The 21113-nt window shown below is 44.1% G+C and overlaps 1 protein-coding gene and 1 long non-coding RNA gene across 4 annotated transcripts; one reads left to right on the top strand and one right to left on the bottom strand.

The window, feature by feature from the left end:
• The first annotated feature begins 1355 nt into the window (after positions 1-1355).
• Positions 1356-19477, top strand: SPAG11B (sperm associated antigen 11B). 3 transcript variants are annotated; one of them, XM_072775807.1, is made up of 3 exons: positions 1356-1552; positions 2493-2642; positions 6870-8263. In XM_072775807.1, exons 1-3 carry the CDS (start codon positions 1495-1497, stop codon positions 7010-7012), a joined length of 351 nt encoding a protein of 116 aa, XP_072631908.1. In that variant the 5' UTR covers positions 1356-1494; the 3' UTR covers positions 7013-8263. The 3 variants fall into 3 exon arrangements, with proteins under 3 accessions (XP_072631908.1, XP_072631910.1, XP_072631909.1); XM_072775809.1 differs by lacking the exon at positions 6870-8263 and adding an exon at positions 19181-19477 and having other exon boundaries at positions 1395-1552; XM_072775808.1 differs by lacking the exons at positions 1356-1552; positions 2493-2642; positions 6870-8263 and adding exons at positions 17506-17663; positions 19181-19477.
• LOC140604573 (uncharacterized) lies at positions 16922-19971 on the bottom strand. Its single transcript, XR_012007396.1, has 2 exons — positions 17930-19971; positions 16922-17829 (listed from the first exon to the last, which is right to left on the bottom strand). It is a non-coding gene; the product is annotated as an uncharacterized lncRNA (long non-coding RNA).
• Between the last annotated feature and the right edge of the window lie 1142 nt (positions 19972-21113).

Raw genomic sequence — 21113 nt, 5'->3', positions numbered from 1 at the left:
AAAGAATGGAAAGGATTAAAAGCAAAAATGAGGAGGATAAAAAGAGATGAAGGAGAGGCAGAGGAGACCAAGAAGCAGAGGGAGACAAAAAACAAAGAATCCAGTCTAGAAGTGGGCAGAAGACATGAGCAGAGATTTCTCCAAAGAAGACCTACAGATGGCCAACGGGCACGTGAAGAAATGCTCCACATCACTAGTCACCAGGGAAATACAAATCAAAACCACAACACAATACCACCTCACCCCAGGGAGAATGGCTAAAATTAACAAGGCAGGAAACAACAAATACGACAATGATGTGGAGAAAAGGGGAACCCTCTTGCACTGTTGGTGGGAATGTGAACTGGTGCAGCCACTCTGGGAAACTGTGGGGAGGTTCCTCAAAGAGTTAAAAATAGATCTGCCCTACGACCCAGCAATTGCACTGTTGGCATTTACCCCAAAGATACAGATGCAGTGAACCTAAGGGGCACCTGCACCCCAGTGTTCATAGCTGCAATGTCCTCTATAGCCAAACTGTGGAAGGAGCGGACATGTCCATCTACAGGTGAATGGATAAGGAAGATGTGGTCTGTGTACACAGTGGAATAGTTCTCAGCCATCAGAAAGGATGGTACCTACAGTTTACAACACGGATGGAACTGGAGGGCATTATGCTGAATGAAATAAGTCCGTCGGAGAAAGACAGTTATCACATGGTTTCACTCATATGTGGAATATAAAAAATAGTGAAAGGGACCATAAGGGAAAGGAGGGAAACTGAGTGGGGAAAAAATCAGAGAGGGAGATAAACCATGCGAGACTCTTAACTCTGGGAAATAAAGAGGATCAGCTGGAGGGGAGGTGGGTGGCGGATGGGGTAACTGAGTGATGGGCATTAAGGAGGACGTGTGATGGGATGAGCTCTGGGTGTCACACTATACGTTGGCAAATTGAATTTAAATCAAAAAAGACACAGGGTGAGAGATTCAGGGGGACAAAGCAGAAATGAAATCTGGAATCACTTTGGAACCACCTGTACACCTTCAGGAAATAACCCAACGTGTTTTATGGTTTCTTGCCTGATATTTTACACCGAAATAAATGTCCAGAAGACAGGATAGAAGCACCCTGGCAGCCATATCCACGTCTCCATCTCGACACCTAATAACCCTCCAATAAGCACTTGAGGGAAGTGGTGCTTTTTTGGTTAAGAGCACCTGTTTTGACCTCTTCCCTCTTTCTGCTCCTCTTCTCTTGCCCTGTAGTTCTCATGCACCAAACCCACCCAGGGCACTCAGGCATGTTATGTACTTCCTGAGGGAAGTGGCTCCACTGTTTGTTCCGCTAGCAGTGGGAGAATAATGCATCCCCATGTGTCCTCTGTGACCCAGCGACTATTCCAGAATGCAGCTCTTCCCCTGCCTCAGGCCCCCTCCACACAGCTCAGGGCTATAAAGGGAGCCCTGCTGCCCATCCACCAGCACCTTCTCAGCCGGCAGTCCCCTTGGCGACATGAAGTCACCTCTCTCTCCCCTCGTCAGCTTTCTCCTCGTGGCCCTAATGTTTCCAGGTAAATGGGAATTGTGACCCGGTCCTGGAGCCAGGGTCTCTCTGCAGTGACCATGTCCAGGCTGGGTGTCCAGGCTGGGCAGTTAGGTGCTAAGCCCTGCAAGTGAGCTTCCTGGCAGAGTTTGGGGGTTTAAGAGTCTCTTGGCTGGGTTTGTAGTTTGTGACAATTTCAATATGCTGTTGGCACCGGCTTCCCAGGAGACCAGTTCCCAACCCTGACTACACGTTCTTATCCTTTTAATATTCACCTGCTCCTTATAAGGAAGGACAGGCTGCATCACAAGGAACCTTAAATTTTAGGGAGTCTCAACGACTATTTGGTGATAACCTAGGGGAAGGCTTCGCTTGGCTTCCATCAGGTACTCAGGCTCCATTGCCCACCCTCTTTGATCGTCACTCACCTCTCTCTTCTGTCTCATGCACACACACACAAATAACATTTGCCTCTTTCATCTCATTGTCCACTTGCTCCTTTTCTTTACAGCTTTATAGAGGTATAATTAGTGTACAAAAATGGGCTCATAGTTCATGTGTACAGTTCGGTCAGTTTGTTTGCAAACACCCATGGTACCATCACTACAGCCAAGGAAATAGCCACATGCAACACCTCCTACAGTTTCCTTGTGTCCCTTTGCATGGGTGTGTTTCTGTGTGTGTGTGTGTGTGTGTGTGTGTGTGATAAGAACACTTAACAAAAGATCTATGCTCTTAAACTCTAAAGTGCACAATACTGCATCATTACATGCAGGTACCATGCTATACAGATCTCTGACACACAGCCATGTTGCAGGATCCAAACTTTATACCCATTGAGCAGCAACCGCATGTCTCCCCTCCACCCTCCACGTTCCCTCACCTCCTAGACTGATGCACCACATCTTCCTGGGTCTGCTCAAGAGAGAGCTCTGAAAATGCTCTGCTGTGTATTTACTGTGAAACAGGACCATCCAGGGCCAGAAATATTAACCACCAAGGTACAGAGGGTCCCAGAGAACCTTGGGAAGAATCTCCTGGACAAGGAAAAAACGAGTCTCACTTGCTACACCACCGAGAAAAACGTCGCCTCTTACCACGCACACCCCCTTACCTGGGTAAGTAAAAAAAAGGGGGGGGGTGATAAGTCCCTCCACTCTGGGAATGTTTGATGAATGGATAGATGGGAAGGTGTCTGGGCAGGTGGGGAGGGCCACGCAGTGGTTGAGATAAGGATGGGCTGTGTTTATGCAAATAGGGGGTAGATGGCTCGGGCTGCCTCATCTGTTAGAAAGGTCTAGGAGTCTGACAGCCTCCTCTGAAGGATGACTGAGGGTCCCATGAGACTTGGGAGCATGAGGGCCAAAGAGGTAAAAGTATTCAATAATCTCTGACTTCACCCACACCAGATAGCCAGAGGAGATGATACCAAGCAAGACACCCTCCTCCTGCTAGGTGGGAACCTCACTCCTTTGGCCCTCAAGAATTTGCTGAATTCTTGCTAAGTGCCAGGTGAGCAATGAGCACATAGGGATTGCTCCAGGACAGGTGCAGAGGATGGGCTGCTGGGATGAGGAGTACAGGAAGTGACAAATCCAAAGAGCCCTCAGCCACTTTTCTGGTCAGTCCTGACTCCCCGTGTGGAACCAGCTTCCAATCTGTAGGGACCTAGAGGAGGCAACCATTTCCAAGATGCTTTCTTAATCCCAAACTCATTCCTGACCCTGAACCAGGGAATAGGAAGCTAGACACACAGTGGGCAAGAGCAGGGAACCCACATGAGGGCGTTGGCAAAGGGAAGCCAGCGATTCAAATCCTGCAACTTTATTCCCTGCGTTGTCTTCTCCTCACTTTGATCCCTTTGGAGGTGGCCCTGGGTTTCCAGGGACTCCCTAGTCTGGTTCTCCTCCCTAGGGAAGGGAACGAGAAAATACTATGATTGCACAACAAATGTGAACAGTACGAGGCAATGGTCCTTTATTCTAATAGCAAATCTATGAGATGGGGTTATTATTCCCACTTGATTTATGTGAGAGTTGAGGAGATGTAAAATAACTTGTCCGAGGTCAATGGTGAATGGTAGTCAAGGGTAGAACCTTCAAGAATTTAAGCCAGGCTTCCCAGTGCTTTCCTCTAGGAAGCTGTCCCCATGCATTCCTTCGAACACATACGCATCATACCCATTTCTCTCTTCCCTTGGATATTCCGTGCTCACTTCCTGCCTTGGTCTCTCACGGTGCATTTTTACTTGCTCTTCTTACTTGTAATTTCCATCCTGTGTATGGAGACTCGTCATGTTCACGCTGGCCCTGAATCTATCCCTTCCAGCCCAGTGCCACACACACGGAATGAAACACTAACCACCTCTGCCTCCTTCCCCGACTCAGAAAAGAGGCAATTAAGGGAGAGAATGTCCTCCACAACAAGTATTTTTGCAGTACAATTTTCCTAAACATTTTTATTTCCCTACTGGTTTTCTATTTCCCACTTTATTTGAAAGTGTTGGGAAAATATTAATTATGAAGAAAATTCTCTCTCTTAATTCCTCCTTCTCTGAATTGAGAAAAAAGAGTCTCATTACTTCCTATATTGGCATAATACCTCGATCTGCATCCAGAAAACACAGTATCCCCAAAGGATCCTTTTTTTAAAAGATTTATTTATTTATTCATTAGAGACAGAGAGAGAGAGAGAGAGAGAGAGAGAGGCAGAGGGAGAAGTAGGCTCTTCATAGGAGCCCGATGCGGGACTCGATCCCAGATCCCAGGATCACGACCTGAGCCCAAGGCAGCCTCCCAACTGCTGAGCCACCCAGGCGTCCCCAAGAGGATCTTAAATATTGATAAGTAAAGTAAGAGCATACATCCTAAAATGCTTAGTGAGCTGTAAAAGTCTCTGTTAGACTGGCATCAAGCTGTCTTAGCCACATTTCCCACCATTATCCATCATCGCCATAGTCCTCAAGCCGTGCCTATGATTCCTAGAAAACACTCCACTCTTTCATGTCTTTTTTCGAGATCTTATTTATTTATGTATGTATTTATTCATGAGAGACACACAGAGGGAGGCAGAGACACAGGCAGAGGGAGAAGCAGGCTCCCCAGGACCCCAGGATCATGCCCTAAGCCGAAGACAGATGCTCAAACACTGAGCCACCCAGGCGTCCCTCCAGTCTTTCACATCCTTGCACAGCTCTGTGGAGCATGTCTAGCCTTAGTTCAAGACCCATTTAGATGCCACATTTAACATCCATTTAAATTTAATCATCTCTGTGACCTTTTTTCTGTTCTCTATGTTCCCAGATCACTGTGCACACTCAACTATGCATTGATTACATTGAATTTAAATATATGATTATGTGTCTGTCTCCCTGCCAGACCAAGAGTCCTGATCCAGAGGATGTCCCCTAACTGTCATGGCAGGCTACAATGTCCTACATCATTCTGCCTTGAAGGAATGAGCAAGTGAATTAATTTACCAAGAGAATAGACATCTGTAGGGCCCCGTCCATCTGTATTCTTGTCTTTCTTTCTATGACCTCCTCTCTCTTTCAAGAGTTTTTAACCTTCCGTATGTAACAACATGTTTAACAAAGTAAGAAAACAGAATTTTTAGCTGAGAGTCAGAACACTGGTCAGTTGGGAGGCAGACCACCCCCCAGGGAGGAGGTAACCAAAATCCAGTGAAACAAGCCTTAAATCCTAGGGCCACTCACTCATGGAGAGGCCCCTCTTTCTTCTGAGGGCAAAGGCCTGGAGCCCCTGCTCTTAGGGAGATGGGTTTCAAAAGGCTTCTTGGAGGGCAGCCCCGGAGGCTCAGCGGTTTAGTGCCGCCTTCAGCCCAGGGTGTGATCCTGGAGACCCGGGATCGAGTCTCACATCGGGCTCCCTACATGGAGCCTGCTTCTCCCTCTGCCTGTGTCTCTGCCCCTCTCTCTGTGTGTGTCTCTCATGAATAAATAAATAAAATATTTTTTAAAAAGGCTTCCTGGAGAACTTACCATGTGTTTCCTGCTATAGGATGAGGCTACAGGAGGACTGCATTGCTTCTGCCTCCAAAACCCACAAGTAGTTGTTGCTCAGGTGAGCTTCACCAGCAGCTGGTGCTACTTTGGAATAGGCCTGTCAGTCGCTTGGTACAGGGTCTCAGTTATGCTAGATGAATAATTCTAGAAACCCGCCGTACGTACAAGTGCCTGTGGTTAACAATGCGGCATCGTGTGTTTGAAACTACGTGGAGAGGCTAGATCTTGTGTTAAGTCCTCTTATGACAAGAAAAACCAAAATCAACCAAAACATGGAAATGAAGAGACACAAAGAGACCTTTGTAGGTGATAGGTAGGTTTGCTGCCCTGGTGGTGGTGATGGTACCATGGGGCTGTGCAGATGTCCGAACGCATCCGATTGTTCACATTCAACCTGTGCAGGTTTTGTACATTTATGTGCATCTGTAGGGAAGGATGGCTACTGGTCAAAATGAAGTGACAAGAAAATAATTTTAATTGATCAATTGATTCATCAATCTAGGCATTTAATCCGTCTGAAGGTCCCAGCTCAGATCGGTGGCGGAGCTCGTGATGAGCAGAGCAGCCTCAGCGTGGGGTCCATCAGCAGCGTCCCCAGCCAGCCACGTACTGCACGTTGTCTAATATTGTATCTCTGCTTTCACGGTGTCCATCCATTTTTTTCTTTGTTTTAACCCTTGCCCCTTGCCTTCTCTATCAATTGTCTCCATAATATATAATTTAAGACAGGAATTCATGTTTAATAATCTCAGTACTTGAATTGGAGAGTGAGGTAACTGGCACATCTATGAGGCCCCAAATAGCCTCCCACGAGCTCCCTCAGGATGAGGGGGAAAGAAATCTTTTTTCACTCTTTACAACCTACCCTCGGCTACCTGTCACCTCCCTTACAGAGACGGCTCAGCCCCAAGCCACCTTGCCCAGAGGGCCATCTCCCCTACGTATGTGTTTGGTCGGGCCGTGTCATCCCGAGTCTGCCTCACAGAGTCCCCAGTGGTCCCCTTAAGGGACAGAATCCTAAATTGGTTTAAGTAGAACATTTGTACTGTGACGCATCTATTACTCTTTCTCTTCCCAACCACCTCTGAACGGGCAGCTCATTTTTTTTTTCAGGGAGAGTAAAGGTAACTTTTAAGCCAGAATCAAAGATCTGATTTTTGCATGGTCAGGATGGCTGCACGGAGATACGAATGCTCATTTACGAAAGAAACCCGTGTCCTACTTGTTGCTGGTCTCCATCATATCCCTTTGGGCTAAAAGGGCCCCCTTTCCATTCTTGAGATGGTCTTAAGATGCTAACGTTGGAAATTTCTTTACACAGAACCTGAACCGGATTTCAAAATTGTCAACTGCAAGAAAAGTGAAGGCTACTGTCAAGAATATTGTAATTACATGGAAACACAAGTAGGCTACTGCTTAAAAAAAAAATATGCCTGCTGTTTGCATCAGAACGTGTTGGTATAGAAGCCAAAGCTCGGTCCCTATGGCTGCTCTCTGGGGCCATAGCACTGACCCAGACACAGGTGTTTTTGGAGAAGAGGTTAAGCAAGCATGCTGCTGCCCTATCATTTGATCCAGACAGTCTGGACATTTTGTTGTAGCAAAAGAAAGGACAACAACCACCTCCGCCTGACTGTAGAGAAAGTGGCTTAGCAGGAGCTGGACAAAATATCCAAAAATCACACAGCTTTTAATGCAATAAACTTTCACAGGAAAACATTCAAGTAATTCCCTCTTTTGTTCAACAAATATTTGTTGAGTACCCATTTTTTCCCCCTAGGCATGGAGAAATGTAACAAATTGGAAATACAAATAGGGAGATAAACACCCAAATGAATAAAAACAATAAAATGCTACACATTGTATAATATGCATATATCCAAGGCAATAGGTGGAGCAGATAAATATAAGAGATTTAGGAAAAGGATTCCTGGGGAAATGTGACCAGGGTTTTGGAGGGCGACTAGGAGTGTGTCAATTGAAAGAGACTGGCAGAGATTCGCAGGCAATGGGCATGGTCTGAAGAAAGGCATGGAGACGTGAACGTGGTTTGCTAAGCAGATGGTGAGAAGTTCAATGTCACTGCGAAAGAGAGGGATTCGTTATAAGGATCACTGGTTCCTATGGTGTAGGAAAATGGTGTGAAGTTGTCAAAGACGACAAGTATGCTAAAGGTCTTGGGCTGCTAAGCAAGAAGAGATTATCAGGTGCTCCAGGGGAGTGACAGTATCATATTTTCAATTTCAAAAAGCTCCTTCTAATGAAAGAACTGGGGATGGATGGGAAATGGGTGAGGCCAGAGACAGGAATACCAGGTAAGAGCTGAAGGGAATGGGACAAGCCCAGGGACAGCCATTCAGTGATCAAGGTGGAGGTCCTCTCTAGGAAGACGGAACAACTGGGGACGGGGGGCCCCAAGGATGCGGAGGTCACAGGTTTGGTGAGGGAGAAAAAGGCAGGACGTGGCGCAGGCAAGAATAATGGTAACTAAGGCAGCACACTGGGGAGGAGGACAAGCAGGAGGGACGTGGACGAGACCTGAGATGTTCCCCAGGTCCACGGGGACTTGAAGAGGCCGACGCGGATTCCAGGAGAGACATGGAGAGAAGCAATCAGGGTGGAAGACTCGCCGTTTATGGTGCAGGGGCAGCTTTCGGGGTCCAGAGGGAGCACACTGAGCGATGCTAATGGTGCAGGGAGGCACAGAACAGGGGGAGCCACTGGGGGACACAGCGGGGCTCTGCGAGGGGACGTGAATGGCACGATGCAGCCTCAGGGCAGATGAGCACGGGGGAGGGAGGTGTTTGGTGGAACGGAGGGTGGGCAGTCCAGGAAAGGGAGTGGGGCTGGGACAACAGGCAGGACGCCGGGAGAGATCCTCACTGGGATTCGCTCTGGGGGAGTCTAACCAGCCCCTGAAGTGTTTCACGGGGGTTCAGGTGACAACGGGACTAGGAGGTCACCACCTCATCTCACCCTTCTTGCCAAGGTTCCTGAGTCTAGTCAGGGCTTCTTCCAGTTCAGACATTCTTGCCTTGCTCAGGGGCCACTGCAGAGCCCCCTCCCGGCACCCCCCTCCTCCTCCCCATCGCCTCCCCTTGGCCACCACCACGGTCAGGGTCCCACTGCAGGGTCGCCAGGGAGGAACGGCTGGCTTCCGTGTTGAGGAGAGAGGAGGGGGAGGCAGGAGCAGAAAACTCAACTGGAGGTTCTTGCAGTGACCCAGGTGAGAGCCGAGAGCAGCCGGGCCATGGAGGTGACAGGACGTCACATCCGCACAAGGCCAGGTAGGAGCTTAACCCCCTAGCCGTCCTGGAACCATCTTCCCCATCTGTCATCTCTCGCCCATATTCCATGTCTTTCCATTTTCGCTCAAAACTTTCCATTAATTTCTTTCTTTTTTTTTTTTTTTTTTTTTTTTTTTTTAAGATCACCAACCCCAACCTCTCTTTGGTAGTGCCTTTCTGTGTTTCACTATTTGGGGATTTTTCAGGTTCTGATATGAGATTTTCATTTATTTTGAAATATTACTATGTGTGCAAGTAGTCCTCCTCTTTGTCGAAGTATGTCTCTCTCATGGGATCTCGTTCTCATTCTATTGATCAAACTATGTCTTCTCAAATCTCATCAAGAATAAATACCCATTAACTCTAAAAAAAAAAAAAAATTCTCTGCATTTTCTCAGTTGAAATGGCACCTATTCCAGCTCAGTTCAGTCTCTCCTACTTTGTTGAAACGCTGGTTCTCCTTAAACTTGTAGTTTCATACCAGCCACTAACTCTACTCTCCCAACCCACAAGCCATAGAGGTCTTCTTGGCGGCTAAGTAGGAAGCGCAGGATGTGCTCCATGGAGGCACTCCCTCTGCTGTTTGTCCTAGAGTTTTATGTGGAGCAGCCCCACTCAAAAGCAGTTTCAGGGAAATCTTAATAGATCCATAATTGGGACGCCTGGGTGGCTCAGTGGTTAAGCGTCTGCCTTCGGCCCAGGGCGTGATCCTGGAGACCCGGGATCGGGTCCCTGCATAGAGCCTACTTCTCCCTCTGCCTGTGTCTCTGCCTCTCTCTCTCTGTATCATAAATAAATAAAATCTTTTAAAAAAATAGATCCATAGTGAAGAAATCAAGGAATTTGCTATGAAATATGTAGATGCGGTGATTATTTTTAGGCTGAAAGTAATTATTAGTAAGCTGCCTACTAATGCTACAAACTGTTTCTCATGTTACAAACTTTTGAGCCCTTACTTACTTCTCTCTGCATCTTTTTTTTTTTTAGCTTTCATGAGTTACAAATCCTCTATGCTCGTCACAAGGAAAAACTCATTTTTTTCTTTTCTTTCTCAATTTTTGGTCTCTATACAAGATGATGAATGTTAACTAAATCTGTGGTAATTATTTTATGATATGCAAGTCAGATCATTATGTTGTACACCTTCAATTTATATTGTACTATAAATTATACATCAATTGTACGTCAATTATACGTATATGTAAATTATATCTCAATAAAACTGGAAAAAAGAGAAAAAAGATCATCATTTCTGATGTCAGTTATATCTCAATAAAGCAGGAAAATAAAGGAGATGCTGTGTATAAAAAAATGAATAAATCTTTTGTACTGTTGTTGCATGTGGGTATCTATCTGGGTTACAGTCCAGCGTCCACAGCTCATACAGATAAAACTAGGTGCATAGATAGACATCTTTCCAAAATGCTGCATTTCTGGGCTTCTTTCCAGATGAATGTGCTTCATACTTAATACACACACACACACACACACACTCAATCTAGGCTGATACTTAAGGGGTAGTGAGGGCATGTTGAAAACCACATGTAAAGCCAGAAGCATTGTCGATTTATGTAACTTCTTTAGAAGTATTTTTTAAAATTATGTATGCAAGATACTTGTGCTTGTTGGCTCAGTTGTTCTGATTCTCAGAAATGACCCATCTTCAGTGGGTGCAAAGTTACGGTTATGCAAAATGAGTAAGTTCTAGTGAGCTGCTGTACAACACTGTGTCTGTGGTTGAACTGCTGTGTCGAGCACTTAAACTTTTCTTAACAGATTGAGTCTCCATTTACGTGTTCTTACCTCAAGTTAAAAAAAAAAAAAAAAAGGTAAATGTCCTAAGGAAACCATGAAAATATTTTGAGAAACTTTTTAAAATAAATCCAAATGTTCAGACTAAAACAGTTATCTTAGAAAACTATGGTATATCTTCTTATAGGGCTATTATATATCCCTTAGGTATAATAAACAGAAAAGCAAATAAAAACCATGAAAATGCATAAGGTAAAGATTTTTAAGACAATTTTTCTTAGAAGATACAAGGTAAAAATTTCATATGTCTGATGTAAAATTAATTGTGAAAAGCATGTCCAAAAGCAAAAAAAAAGAAAAGGATGCCAGATTCCAATACTAAAATTAGTGGTGATTTTTATTTTATCTTTGAAAATACTCTGTCAAGGTACTGCGTGACTCTTAAATTTTAAATGAATGTGCCTGAGGATAAGTATGCATGTACGTATAAACAAGGGTGTACTTTGATTGTAGGCGAAGACGTTGCACCAAGAAAGTCCTAAATCTACAATAAGACAGAACTTCTGGGTATTAAGACTATAAAACATTCAAGCTCATTCCCCAGAGAGATTTTGCAACCAACGTTGGAATTCATAAGCATCAGGCAACAACTGATATTTTTCTACCCCCTACAGTAATTTTTGCAGTCCTGCTTGGAGACAAGGGAATGAGCACCCTGGGCTCTCCAGGCAAGTTCTGAGTCATCAGCTCTGTTGGTTACACTTGTGTTGTTCTTTTCACAGAAGCCTTCTTCGTGCAGCACCCCGAGGAGGGTGAGACTTTATGGACACCAGTTGTACCCCTGGTGGGAAGACACCCTTGAGCCAGAGATTGCTTTAGATCACTACAGGGCCAGTCATACCATGCCTGGCTGCCTCCATTTCTGCTCTGCACACCCACTTGCACACAGAGCGTCCTGCATCCCACCACATCCCTGGACCTTCTGTGAGCTTTGATCTCTGAGACCTATCCATCCCACAGAGTGCCCCTACCTCAGGGGATCTAGTCTCTCCTTGACACTCCGGCTCTGCTGGGGTGGGCGCTGCGGGGGCAGGCTCAGTCAGTTGAATCCTATGACTTGACCTCTCATGACTTTAATAACAGCCACCCCAAGTGTTTTCAACCTGTCCACACATGTGGCAGCCACCACAGTGTGCAGGCTTGGACTGACTCCACTTATCTCTCGGGTCATAGCAAATTGCCTTACTAGACCCGGGGAGGCCCCTCATCATAAGAACAAAAATTAAAATTAATATGTCCAAAAATTAGTATGTCCAGTTCTCAGGGAAACTGAGATCATAAACACAGTGTCTGCCTCTTTCTTGATAGACCAAAAGGATTCCTGGGAGTCGGATGACCAGTATTAGCATTGCCTGTGAGGACAGCAAGGATAGGGATCAACCCTGGCTGCAGGGAAAGGACGTCCAGCCCAGTTAGGAGGCAGAGAAGTCTGATTAAATGTCTCTGTTGGGTCTACGTGCATCAGTGGATGCTGTGGTTAAATATGTGGCTTCCAGAAGAACTGGAAAGCATCAGGGTCTGTTCAGTCTCTTCCGTTTGCTTCCTATGGGTCCCCTCTGTGATTTGCCTTCATTCTGCTCTTCTTCGCTGGGGGCTCTGAGAACACCCTTAGAGAATCCAGTACTACTTCCTACCTATCTCTCCAAGGCACCTGTAACACGCCAGTCATTGTTCCTATTTCATTGTTGGACAAATTAATGGCAGAGAGCTAAGTGATCCAACCCAAATCAGGTGGTGATCACACGACACATCCAGGACACTAACACAGCTCCCTACAGGCAAGAAAAGTCCAAGTGTGGGCTTTTTTTGGTCTTACACAGCATTGACATTTTTAAGAGAACATACATCTGTTTTTCAGAATGTTTCCTAGCCACAACCTCAGAGAGATGGACGCTGGTCAGGACGGGGCTCCAGCTCTGAGGGAAGGCACTGTCCCTGTAGGTGGGCATGCGACTCTGTGAGTCCCAGATGCCACTAGATGTGGGTGGGTGAGCAGAGGAAATAGCACTCCCCAGGAACGCTGATGCTTGGATCTTAGCCCCAACTCTAGCAATCATTGTGTCTCTGGTTTGCATAACTCCTGATGAGCACAGTGGACAAACATGCCCTTCTAGACCCAAGCTCTTCATAACAATCAACAGGTTGTATTTATAAGAACAAAAATTAAAACCAGGGATCCCTGGGTGGCGCAGCGGTTTGGCGCCTGCCTTTGGCCCAGGGCGCGATCTTGGAGACCCGGGATCGAATCCCACGTCGGGCTCCCGGTGCATGGAGCCTGCTTCTCCCTCTGCCTGTGTCTCTGCCTCTCTCTCTCTCTCTGTGACTATCATGAATAAATAAATAAATCTTTAAAAAAAAAATTAAAACCAGTGTGTCTAGATGAAGGGAAACTGAGAGCTATTTCTGTACGTGACCCAAGTACAAGTAGACAAAGGAGTGTGACTGCAGGAGCTTGATGCTCTCTCCTGTGATGAATTATGTTGAGCCTAGAAGAGACAGTCCTGTGAAGTAAATGAGACAAGAATCTGGTGTAGGATTCTGGGAAAATGGCAAACGTTCTCCGTTGGCTTAGCCAAGGTTCTGGTGAGATTTTTAGCCACACAGGGGGCTGTCATATAGAGGCCCAACAACAGAATAGAGTTAGGATAGTGGAAAGAAAGTCCCAAAGGAGTTTCCAGATCTAGGAGGAAAGAAGGTTGGTTATGCTGATCAGTCACTTTTGTCTTTATTTGAAGCTGCAGGAATAAAGACAAGAGGAAGACACGTGAGCAAGGGCCTACATAGATTCTTGGATAAGAGGAAGTTGGTGGGAAGATCATTTCAAGGGGATATTGTGGTCAGAATCATTAGCCGAAGAGTAAGAACAATTACCTGCAGCCCAAGTTGGGTGATGGAGATCCAGTTTATTATTTCTTTTGGTCTAAACCCAAGGGCTGTGTTGACCTAATTCAAGTGGCTGGGAACCGTGCCTTGGTGAAGCCTCTAATGAATGGGGGCAGTGGTCTTACATTAGGCAATCAAGACACTCCCCTGTGGTTTTTAGGGAAGCAGGAGATGGTCCCACTGGGAGAGCAGAGGCTGAAAATTCTGTTTATTGCTCCAGGAATAAGGAAGACATGGATCACAGTATGTAGTGAAACAGACACATGGGGAGGAGGAAATGGTTCTGTAAAGTTGAGGAGCCAATCTGGCTTGAGGAAATGTAAGTATGAATGTTAAATATGACTTTGAGAAGGGAAAGGTAAAATCCAGCCAACCTGCTGTCTGCTTTTCACTAAGGGATGTAACTTTCGGAATCCACAGGATGGCAAAGCCACAGAGTCTTAACCTTTAAAGGGCACAGCCATGCTTTTGGTCCTTGGGACACATAAACATGGCTTTTAACATGGCAAATTTAAAGGAAGAAACTGGTATCTGGCATTCCTTAAAAAAAAAAAAAGGCAAAAAAAGACAACGTAGAATAGAAACAAATGTAAATATTACCATCTTTTCAAGAACGCATTTGGATGAAACATTTTCTGACTCCTTGAATATTTCAGGACGATTTTCTCCTTTACTTGTGAAAAATAATCAGCCATGAAACCAATTCTTGCAACACACTTTTCATCTTAAAGTGTCAGAAGCGCCATTCCTCATCTGGTATTTCGTGTGGCATAAAACACACACAAGGCAGGTCTGCTTTTGTTCTGTTGCAGGATACCTGATTTTCTTTTTGTTTATTCTTCTAACATTTCATTTAGTCATGTTTATTTTTTTTTCATTTAGTCATGTTTAACCATACTTCTCGTTTTATTAGTTTCATCTGAAAAATTAGAAAACCCTCTAATTGGCTTACTCTGATAACATTCTAATTTATAAACAATATAAAAAGTGTATTTTAACATTGTTTTCTTAAAAAGGGGGGGAGATGAGTTGGGGGGATGGGTGAAGTAGGCAAACTGAATTAAGAGGACACTTGTCATGATGAGCACAGGGTGATGTATGGAATTATTGAATCACTATATTGCACACCTGAAACTAATGTAATACTATATGTGAATTATACCAGAATTAATTTTTTAAAAGAAAAAAGTCAATTTTTAAAATTTTAAAAATAAAACTATGTGGGACATCTGGGTGGCTCAGTGGTTAAGCATCTGCCTTTGGTTCAAAGTGTGATCCTGGAGTCACGGGGTCGAGTCCCATGTCGGGCTCCCAACCGGGAACCTGCTTCTCCCTCTGCCTCTCTCTCTCTCTCTCTCTCTCTCTCTCTCTCTCTGTATCTATCATGAATAAATAAATAAAATCTTAAAAAAAAAATAAAAATATGAGAAGTGGTGAATCATATGGTCAAAATCAGTTGCAAAAGTACTAAGGCCAGAAAGTATTTGACAATTGAGACACTAACAGTTGTTGAGATATAAACATTGAGCCCAGTGCTAAGCAAACGTGCAGTAATAATTCAGTAGAAGTCGCTTCCTTTCTTCTGGTTTCCCCTATACATTTCTCATTAAAAATTATTTTGCATTTTAAAAATTTGTGATTGTATTGTCATAAGAACACTTTGTATGACATCCGTCCTCTTTGATTTTAAGGGTACATTATTGTTGGCTTTAGGTACAGTGTTACGACAGATCTCTAGAGCTTATACATCTTGCATACCTGAAACTTTATACCTATTGATCATTTATCCCCATTTCCCCCTTCCTCTAGCCCCTCATAACCACCATTCCACCTCATTTCTTCTTTGAAAACTTTGTTCTCACCTCAGGGATCACCTGCTTTTCTATGGTGTCTCATCTTCTCTAATAACTTTCCGACGGTGTCTTTTTCCCCTCCACCTGGAATACTAACTCAAATTTGACCGTCATGCCATGTAATTCAACTTCTAAAGTATCAATTTTGCCTTGCCATCATACTTTTTTTTACTCTTCCAATTCATTGTTTTTGTCATAGCCTTCTATTCTATTTCACCTTATTTGGTCCTTATAGACAATTGCTTCTAACTAGTAGATGCAATGGCTATTTTCTTCCTTTTTTCTTTTTCTTTCTTTTCTTTTCTTTTCTTTTTTTTTTTTTAATACATGAGACAGAATTTTCCTCTGATTTCCACAACTGAATCTTTTCTCCAAGACAGCTGGCTTGCTTAGTCTTTCCAGTAATATTCCCAGACCTCTATTTTGTACTTTTTTTTTTCTTATGCTTTGTGTTGATTTGATTCTATCTCTAGTGGGAAATGTTGGAGTTCATTCAACCACTATCCATTGAGCTTCTATTGTATGACAAGCACTGTTTTAGGTCCTAAAGATAAAGAACCAACCACACAAAACCTCTGCCTGAATGGAGCTTACATTCTCATGGGGTAAATAAGTGGAAAGCGTAAATGATTTCACTCACCGTTTATTTGAGAGCAGTGGAACCCTATCTCAGAGTCACAGGATGGCAGGTGGATGGGATTCCCAGCCAAATTCTAGCCATCTAGTACTCGTTTAGTGAAATAGTTAGACTGAATTTGGAAATAAATTCCTCCGAGTCGTTAGGTAACAACATCACTTTGCTATTGTTGTCATCATCATTATTATTCCAATGGACATCCTAGTGCCTGCCTGGGAAGTGGCATCTCTTGGTTCGAATTCCATTTCCTTAATGATTAATGATTTTGAGCACCTTCCATGTGGTTTTTTGGCCATTTGCATTTCTTCTCTAGAGAAATGTTTATTCAAGTCCTCTGCTCACTTTTAAATGGAGTTGTTTACCTAATTATTGTTGAACTGTATCAAGGTATTTTTTTTAATATATAAAAATGTTTTGCCACACTCAAATGTTTTCAAACCCAAGGGTATCTTTTATCTTTCCTAATGCCATCTTCTTCTGTATAAGTATAAAGCACACCAGGATAATTACCTTCTGTGCTGGGACAAACTGAGCTTTAGTTCCTTTCAACCCTGTAATTATAAGAACCAATGACCCTATGACCATATTAATGAGATTGTTCAATAAGCTGGATTTCCTAGTTTTATGCTGTTGGAATGACATGCCTGAGTCTCCAACACTATTTATGGAATTCTTCCTTAGTAGTTGCATCTGAATCTGTGACCTGGAAATAATAGATCTGCATGTAAAGAAAAAAGTGGGTGATAAATTCTAATACTGTTCATGTGTTTCTCTCCCAGGTGAGCTACTTTTCCAACACAGCTCATGAAATTTCCAAACTATATAGAAAACAATTTCTAAGCTATAATCTCACAACTATGTGAGTGCTGGCTAGACTGCTAGAAAAAATATATCATCCACATTTACCTTAAATCTTCTCTAAATCAAGTAAGTCTAAGTAGCAAGAAAGAACGCAAAGTACAAAACATGCTTTTATGGTTTCACCTACCAAGGTGACTTTTTAAAAATGGCCCATACATTTGGACACATACATGCTAGAGTTTGTATTGAAAGTAATTCTTGTACCGTAGAACTGTCCTTTTCCATCCATGGAGGTGGATTCAGAATTACAATCATTCATTGAGAATCATGAACTCAGGATGTGTTCTTGGTGTGGAAGTTCGTTTTCTCAAGGATCGAATCAAGATGCTTATGCCTTTTTCACAATGACAAAATCCATAGATGTGTTGAGAACAAATGCTCCAGAGAAAAAGAATTCCAAATTTTAACAGATTCCCTCTTTACTGTTTGACCCCCACATACGACACACCTTGATATCTATTTTATGATTGCTTAGTCATAGTTACTGATAGGGTGACCTTTTGTTGGCAAAGAGAGAAAAGCAACATTTAGTTCCCAAATAATTTCTCCTCAACACCTTCTGCCCACAGCCTTACTCAGTAGACCAGATAACTATGCTCATTCCTGATCAGTGTTCCCAAAAACCTATAAATGTCCCATTTTTGTGTCCTCTCCATACCACGCCACTGTCTCTTTGGCTTGGCTTTTCTGCACAGGAGGGCTGGCAGACCTCAGAGAACCTTGAAACATGAAGGCCCTCTTTCTTTTTGCCGTCCTCTTCTGTCTGGTCCAAGGGAACTCAGGTAAATGTCTCCTGGCCAGTGCAGAGAGCTGCTTGTGGTGACCAGGGAAGGTAGGGCAGGAACCCCGTGGATGACTGCCCATGTGGAGGGCTGGGGTGTCTTGTGTTGTTAATGGGTGCAGGTGGACCCCTCTGGGGCTCAGCTCTGGACCATGTGGATCTTCCCTCTGAAGAGTTTTTTTTTAAGAAGTGAAATATGGGTTACCAGGGTCATAGAATACAAGACAGAGGAGCACCTTAGTTCTGAGACACATAGGAAACACTCACCACAGTCTGATAAAAGTTTCCAGAAGGTAATGACGGACCAATATCAGAGCTGGAAGGGACTATGGGTCCCATCATAGGGGCCCATAGTCTTCATGGCAGCCCTGCACTCTCCAGGGAGAGGAAACCCAGCTCACAGCAGAGTGACAGTGTATGGCTGTGCACTTACCATTACAGCCTGAGCCGTGACTCAGACCTAGGCTAGTGTTCCTGCAGCTGTCTCTGGTGGTCAGTTCTACAGGAGCACACTGAGGCACGGCTGGTTAAACAAATTATCCAAGGAGAGCTGATTAGCTACTGGAGGAGATGAGGCTAGAATGCAGATCTCCAGGTTCCCAGGCTTGTGGTGCCTTCATTGCTGTGGGGCCCATGTCTTCACCTGGCTGCCCTCCCCAAGCCATGCCATAGCCCAGGTGATACGGGGTCACAGGCTAGGCCCCAGGTGTTGCTGAGATCTTGCACAAGGTTGTCTTTTAATCATGCAAAACCAACACTATGGGCATTTTGTGATTTTCGTTGGTTTTCTTACTCATCATAGGTGACATTTGCAGACCTGACATAAGAGCTTTCATTCAACCATCTCATTCCCAAATACAGGAAGTGCTTTTTTTTATTGAGACAGAATTGACATAGGACATTATACTAGTTTCAGGCATAGAACATAATGATTCCATATTTGTATGCATGGTGAAATGGCCACCACAGGAAGCCTAGTTAATGTCCATCACCACACATAATTACACTTGTCTTTTTCTTGGGACAAATAGAAAACACTTTCCATAAATGGGTAGTTGTGCTTGACTTACAATTTCACAAGTCATGGTGAAGAAAAAGGTTTTCTTTTCTTCTTTTCATCATAAGACATAAAACTAAAAATGAAGCCACAAGCTGGGAATCAGAGCTATTCCCAATTTTCCTAGAGACTGACATCCACCCCTCTTTTATTCCACTCTGTTCTCTGAAATTCCCTTTGCTCTCCCCTAATTCGCTAACTCTTGTCACCAGGAGGCTTGAGAATCCTGATATAATAATATGGGATAAAATATACACCTTTCTGAAAACATTTTGAGGTATAGATGATTGTTCCTGTTTTAAAGCTAAGAAACCAAAGCTTGGTTAAACTAGAACTTGTCCAAAGACCCCGAACTTTGGAAAAATATAATAAGTATTCAGAGTTGGGCTGTGGCCCGGGGTCATCTTTTATTCTCTGTACAATATGAATTCAACATCAACTCTATTCTATTGTATCAACAGGGGATATGCCACCTGGAATCAGAGATGTTATCTGCCTTACACAACATGGAACATGCAGACTTTTCTTCTGCCATTTTGGTGAGAGAAAGGCTGAAATCTGCTCTGATCCCTGGAACAGGTGCTGCCTACCAAGTACAGAAGCAGAAATTAAAAATAAACCAGAGACAAATGACAGAAACAATAAAGCTAAGACCTAACATGTAAGCTTCTGGAAGGCAGGAGGGCTCTTGAAGCATCCCAATGACTTAGAAGAATGTTGGTTTATGGCAGGTGCTCAATAAATGTTTGTTGAATGAATCCAGCAGCAAGGGTGATGGTCTGTTGAAAGAGTTTTCCTAAAAGCTTGCTTACTTTACCTTTTTCTGTTTTGTTTTGTTTTTCCTAAAGAGTCTCAGAATTTTATAAAATAGCCTACCTCCTTTCCTTGTTCCTGAGAGTCTCCCACTGACCCATAGATGGGAGTAGACTAGAGATCAAGCTCCAGGTTGATCTCATCCATAGATGGACAGAAATGCAGTCAGTCTGATGGCCCCTTTCCCACCAAATGCCATCCACCTTCTCATCAAACCCAAACCAGCCTCCACCTATGGATGCTCCAGCCCTGACGAGCCTTGTCCCCTTCTCCTGGCCTCCTCAGGTAATCATCACGATGGGTGACATGTCTTTAGGAGTTTAGTTTGCAAAAACCGAACCCAACCTTTACTCTTAGGTTATCCCACCTGATGAACACAACCCAATCTCATGGAGGATGGATAAGCAGCTCCATTTGGGGGATGGAAGGAAAATGAAAACCAAAAGGTTAAGCGGACTGCCCAGGTCAGCAGTTCGTTTGAGGGATTTCGATGCACTCACGGCACTGGCACTGTGTGATTTCTAAACATACTTCTAAGCACCTGCAGCGAGGTAGAGCTTCTGTTCATGAAGATTTTTTGAGCGCGTACAACTCACTGCCCTTTGCTTTTCTCTGGATCCCGCTCACACATGCTGTCTACACCACATCTTTGAGCCAGGCACCCGAAGAGCAGTGAACAGTAATCACAGGTAAGAAATGTCAGAAAATAGGGGTGCCTGGGTGACTCAGTCAGTTAAGCATCTGCTGTCAGCTCAGGCCATGATCTCCCTGCTTAGCAGGGAGTCTGCTTCTTCTTCTCCTTCTGCCCCCGTCCCCGTTCGTGCTTTCTCTGTCTCTCTTTCAAATAAATAGATACCAATATTTTTTTAAAAAAAGAAATGTCAGAAAATAAGAGAAGCAAATGTGCTGTTGGATGTGTGAAACCCTGCACAAAGGTTTTTCTAGACTAATAGCTTAAGAAGTGGCCTCGTTTCAGTATTCCTGCTCACTGCCTAAATGCAGTCTGTTCCTCAATAAGCTGAACATGAAGGGTCACCTGGAAAATAGACTCTTGGGTTCCTGTCTTGATTCCCAGGTCAAGTTTCAACTAACATTTGGAGTATTGCCTTGGTCCTCTCCTCACACTCCTTTTAACTCACTCTTGTTTTTTTTTATTTTCTAAATATAACCAGACAGGCTTGTGGGTGGCATGGACTGGAGCCTCTCTTGACCGCAGGCATCTCTGTGGAGCCCCCCATCAGAGGGTTGAGGTCCTGTTCCAGACCTGGTGTGAATGCCTGTCTGGAAGTGAGGTGGACTCCACAGTTAGCTTCTCAGTGAAACACAACAAAGCTTCATGCTTCAGACAAGCAGACGCTCTGCCAGGAGCACCAGCACCCCATGCTCAAAACATCTGTCCACCAGACAGTACCAAAATATTCCATAAATATATGAAGGAATGGGCCAGTGTCCAGAAGGCTGGGGAGCTGGAGCCTGCTGCTACCTCTTGCACTGACCATGTGCCCTGAGTCAGACAATCTCTTCTCTTGATCTGATTTTCCTCAAAAATAAAATGTGGGAGCTGCTCCGGACCCCTGAGAC

The sequence above is a fragment of the Canis lupus genome, chromosome 15, assembly GCF_048164855.1.
Source record: "Canis lupus baileyi chromosome 15, mCanLup2.hap1, whole genome shotgun sequence".
NCBI lineage: Eukaryota > Metazoa > Chordata > Mammalia > Carnivora > Canidae > Canis > Canis lupus.
This window is presented reverse-complemented; position numbering and strand designations above follow the sequence as displayed.

Excerpts from the sequence above, each read along its gene's own strand:
- SPAG11B (XM_072775809.1), top strand. The coding sequence starts at position 1,495 with ATGAAGTCACCTCTCTCTCCCCTCGTCAGCTTTCTCCTCGTGGCCCTA. Across the intron at positions 1,553-2,492 it reads CGTGGCCCTAATGTTTCCAG|GACCATCCAGGGCCAGAAAT; the intron begins GTAAATGGGAAT and ends ACTGTGAAACAG. Across the intron at positions 2,643-19,180 it reads ACGCACACCCCCTTACCTGG|GGGATATGCCACCTGGAATC; the intron begins GTAAGTAAAAAA and ends TTGTATCAACAG.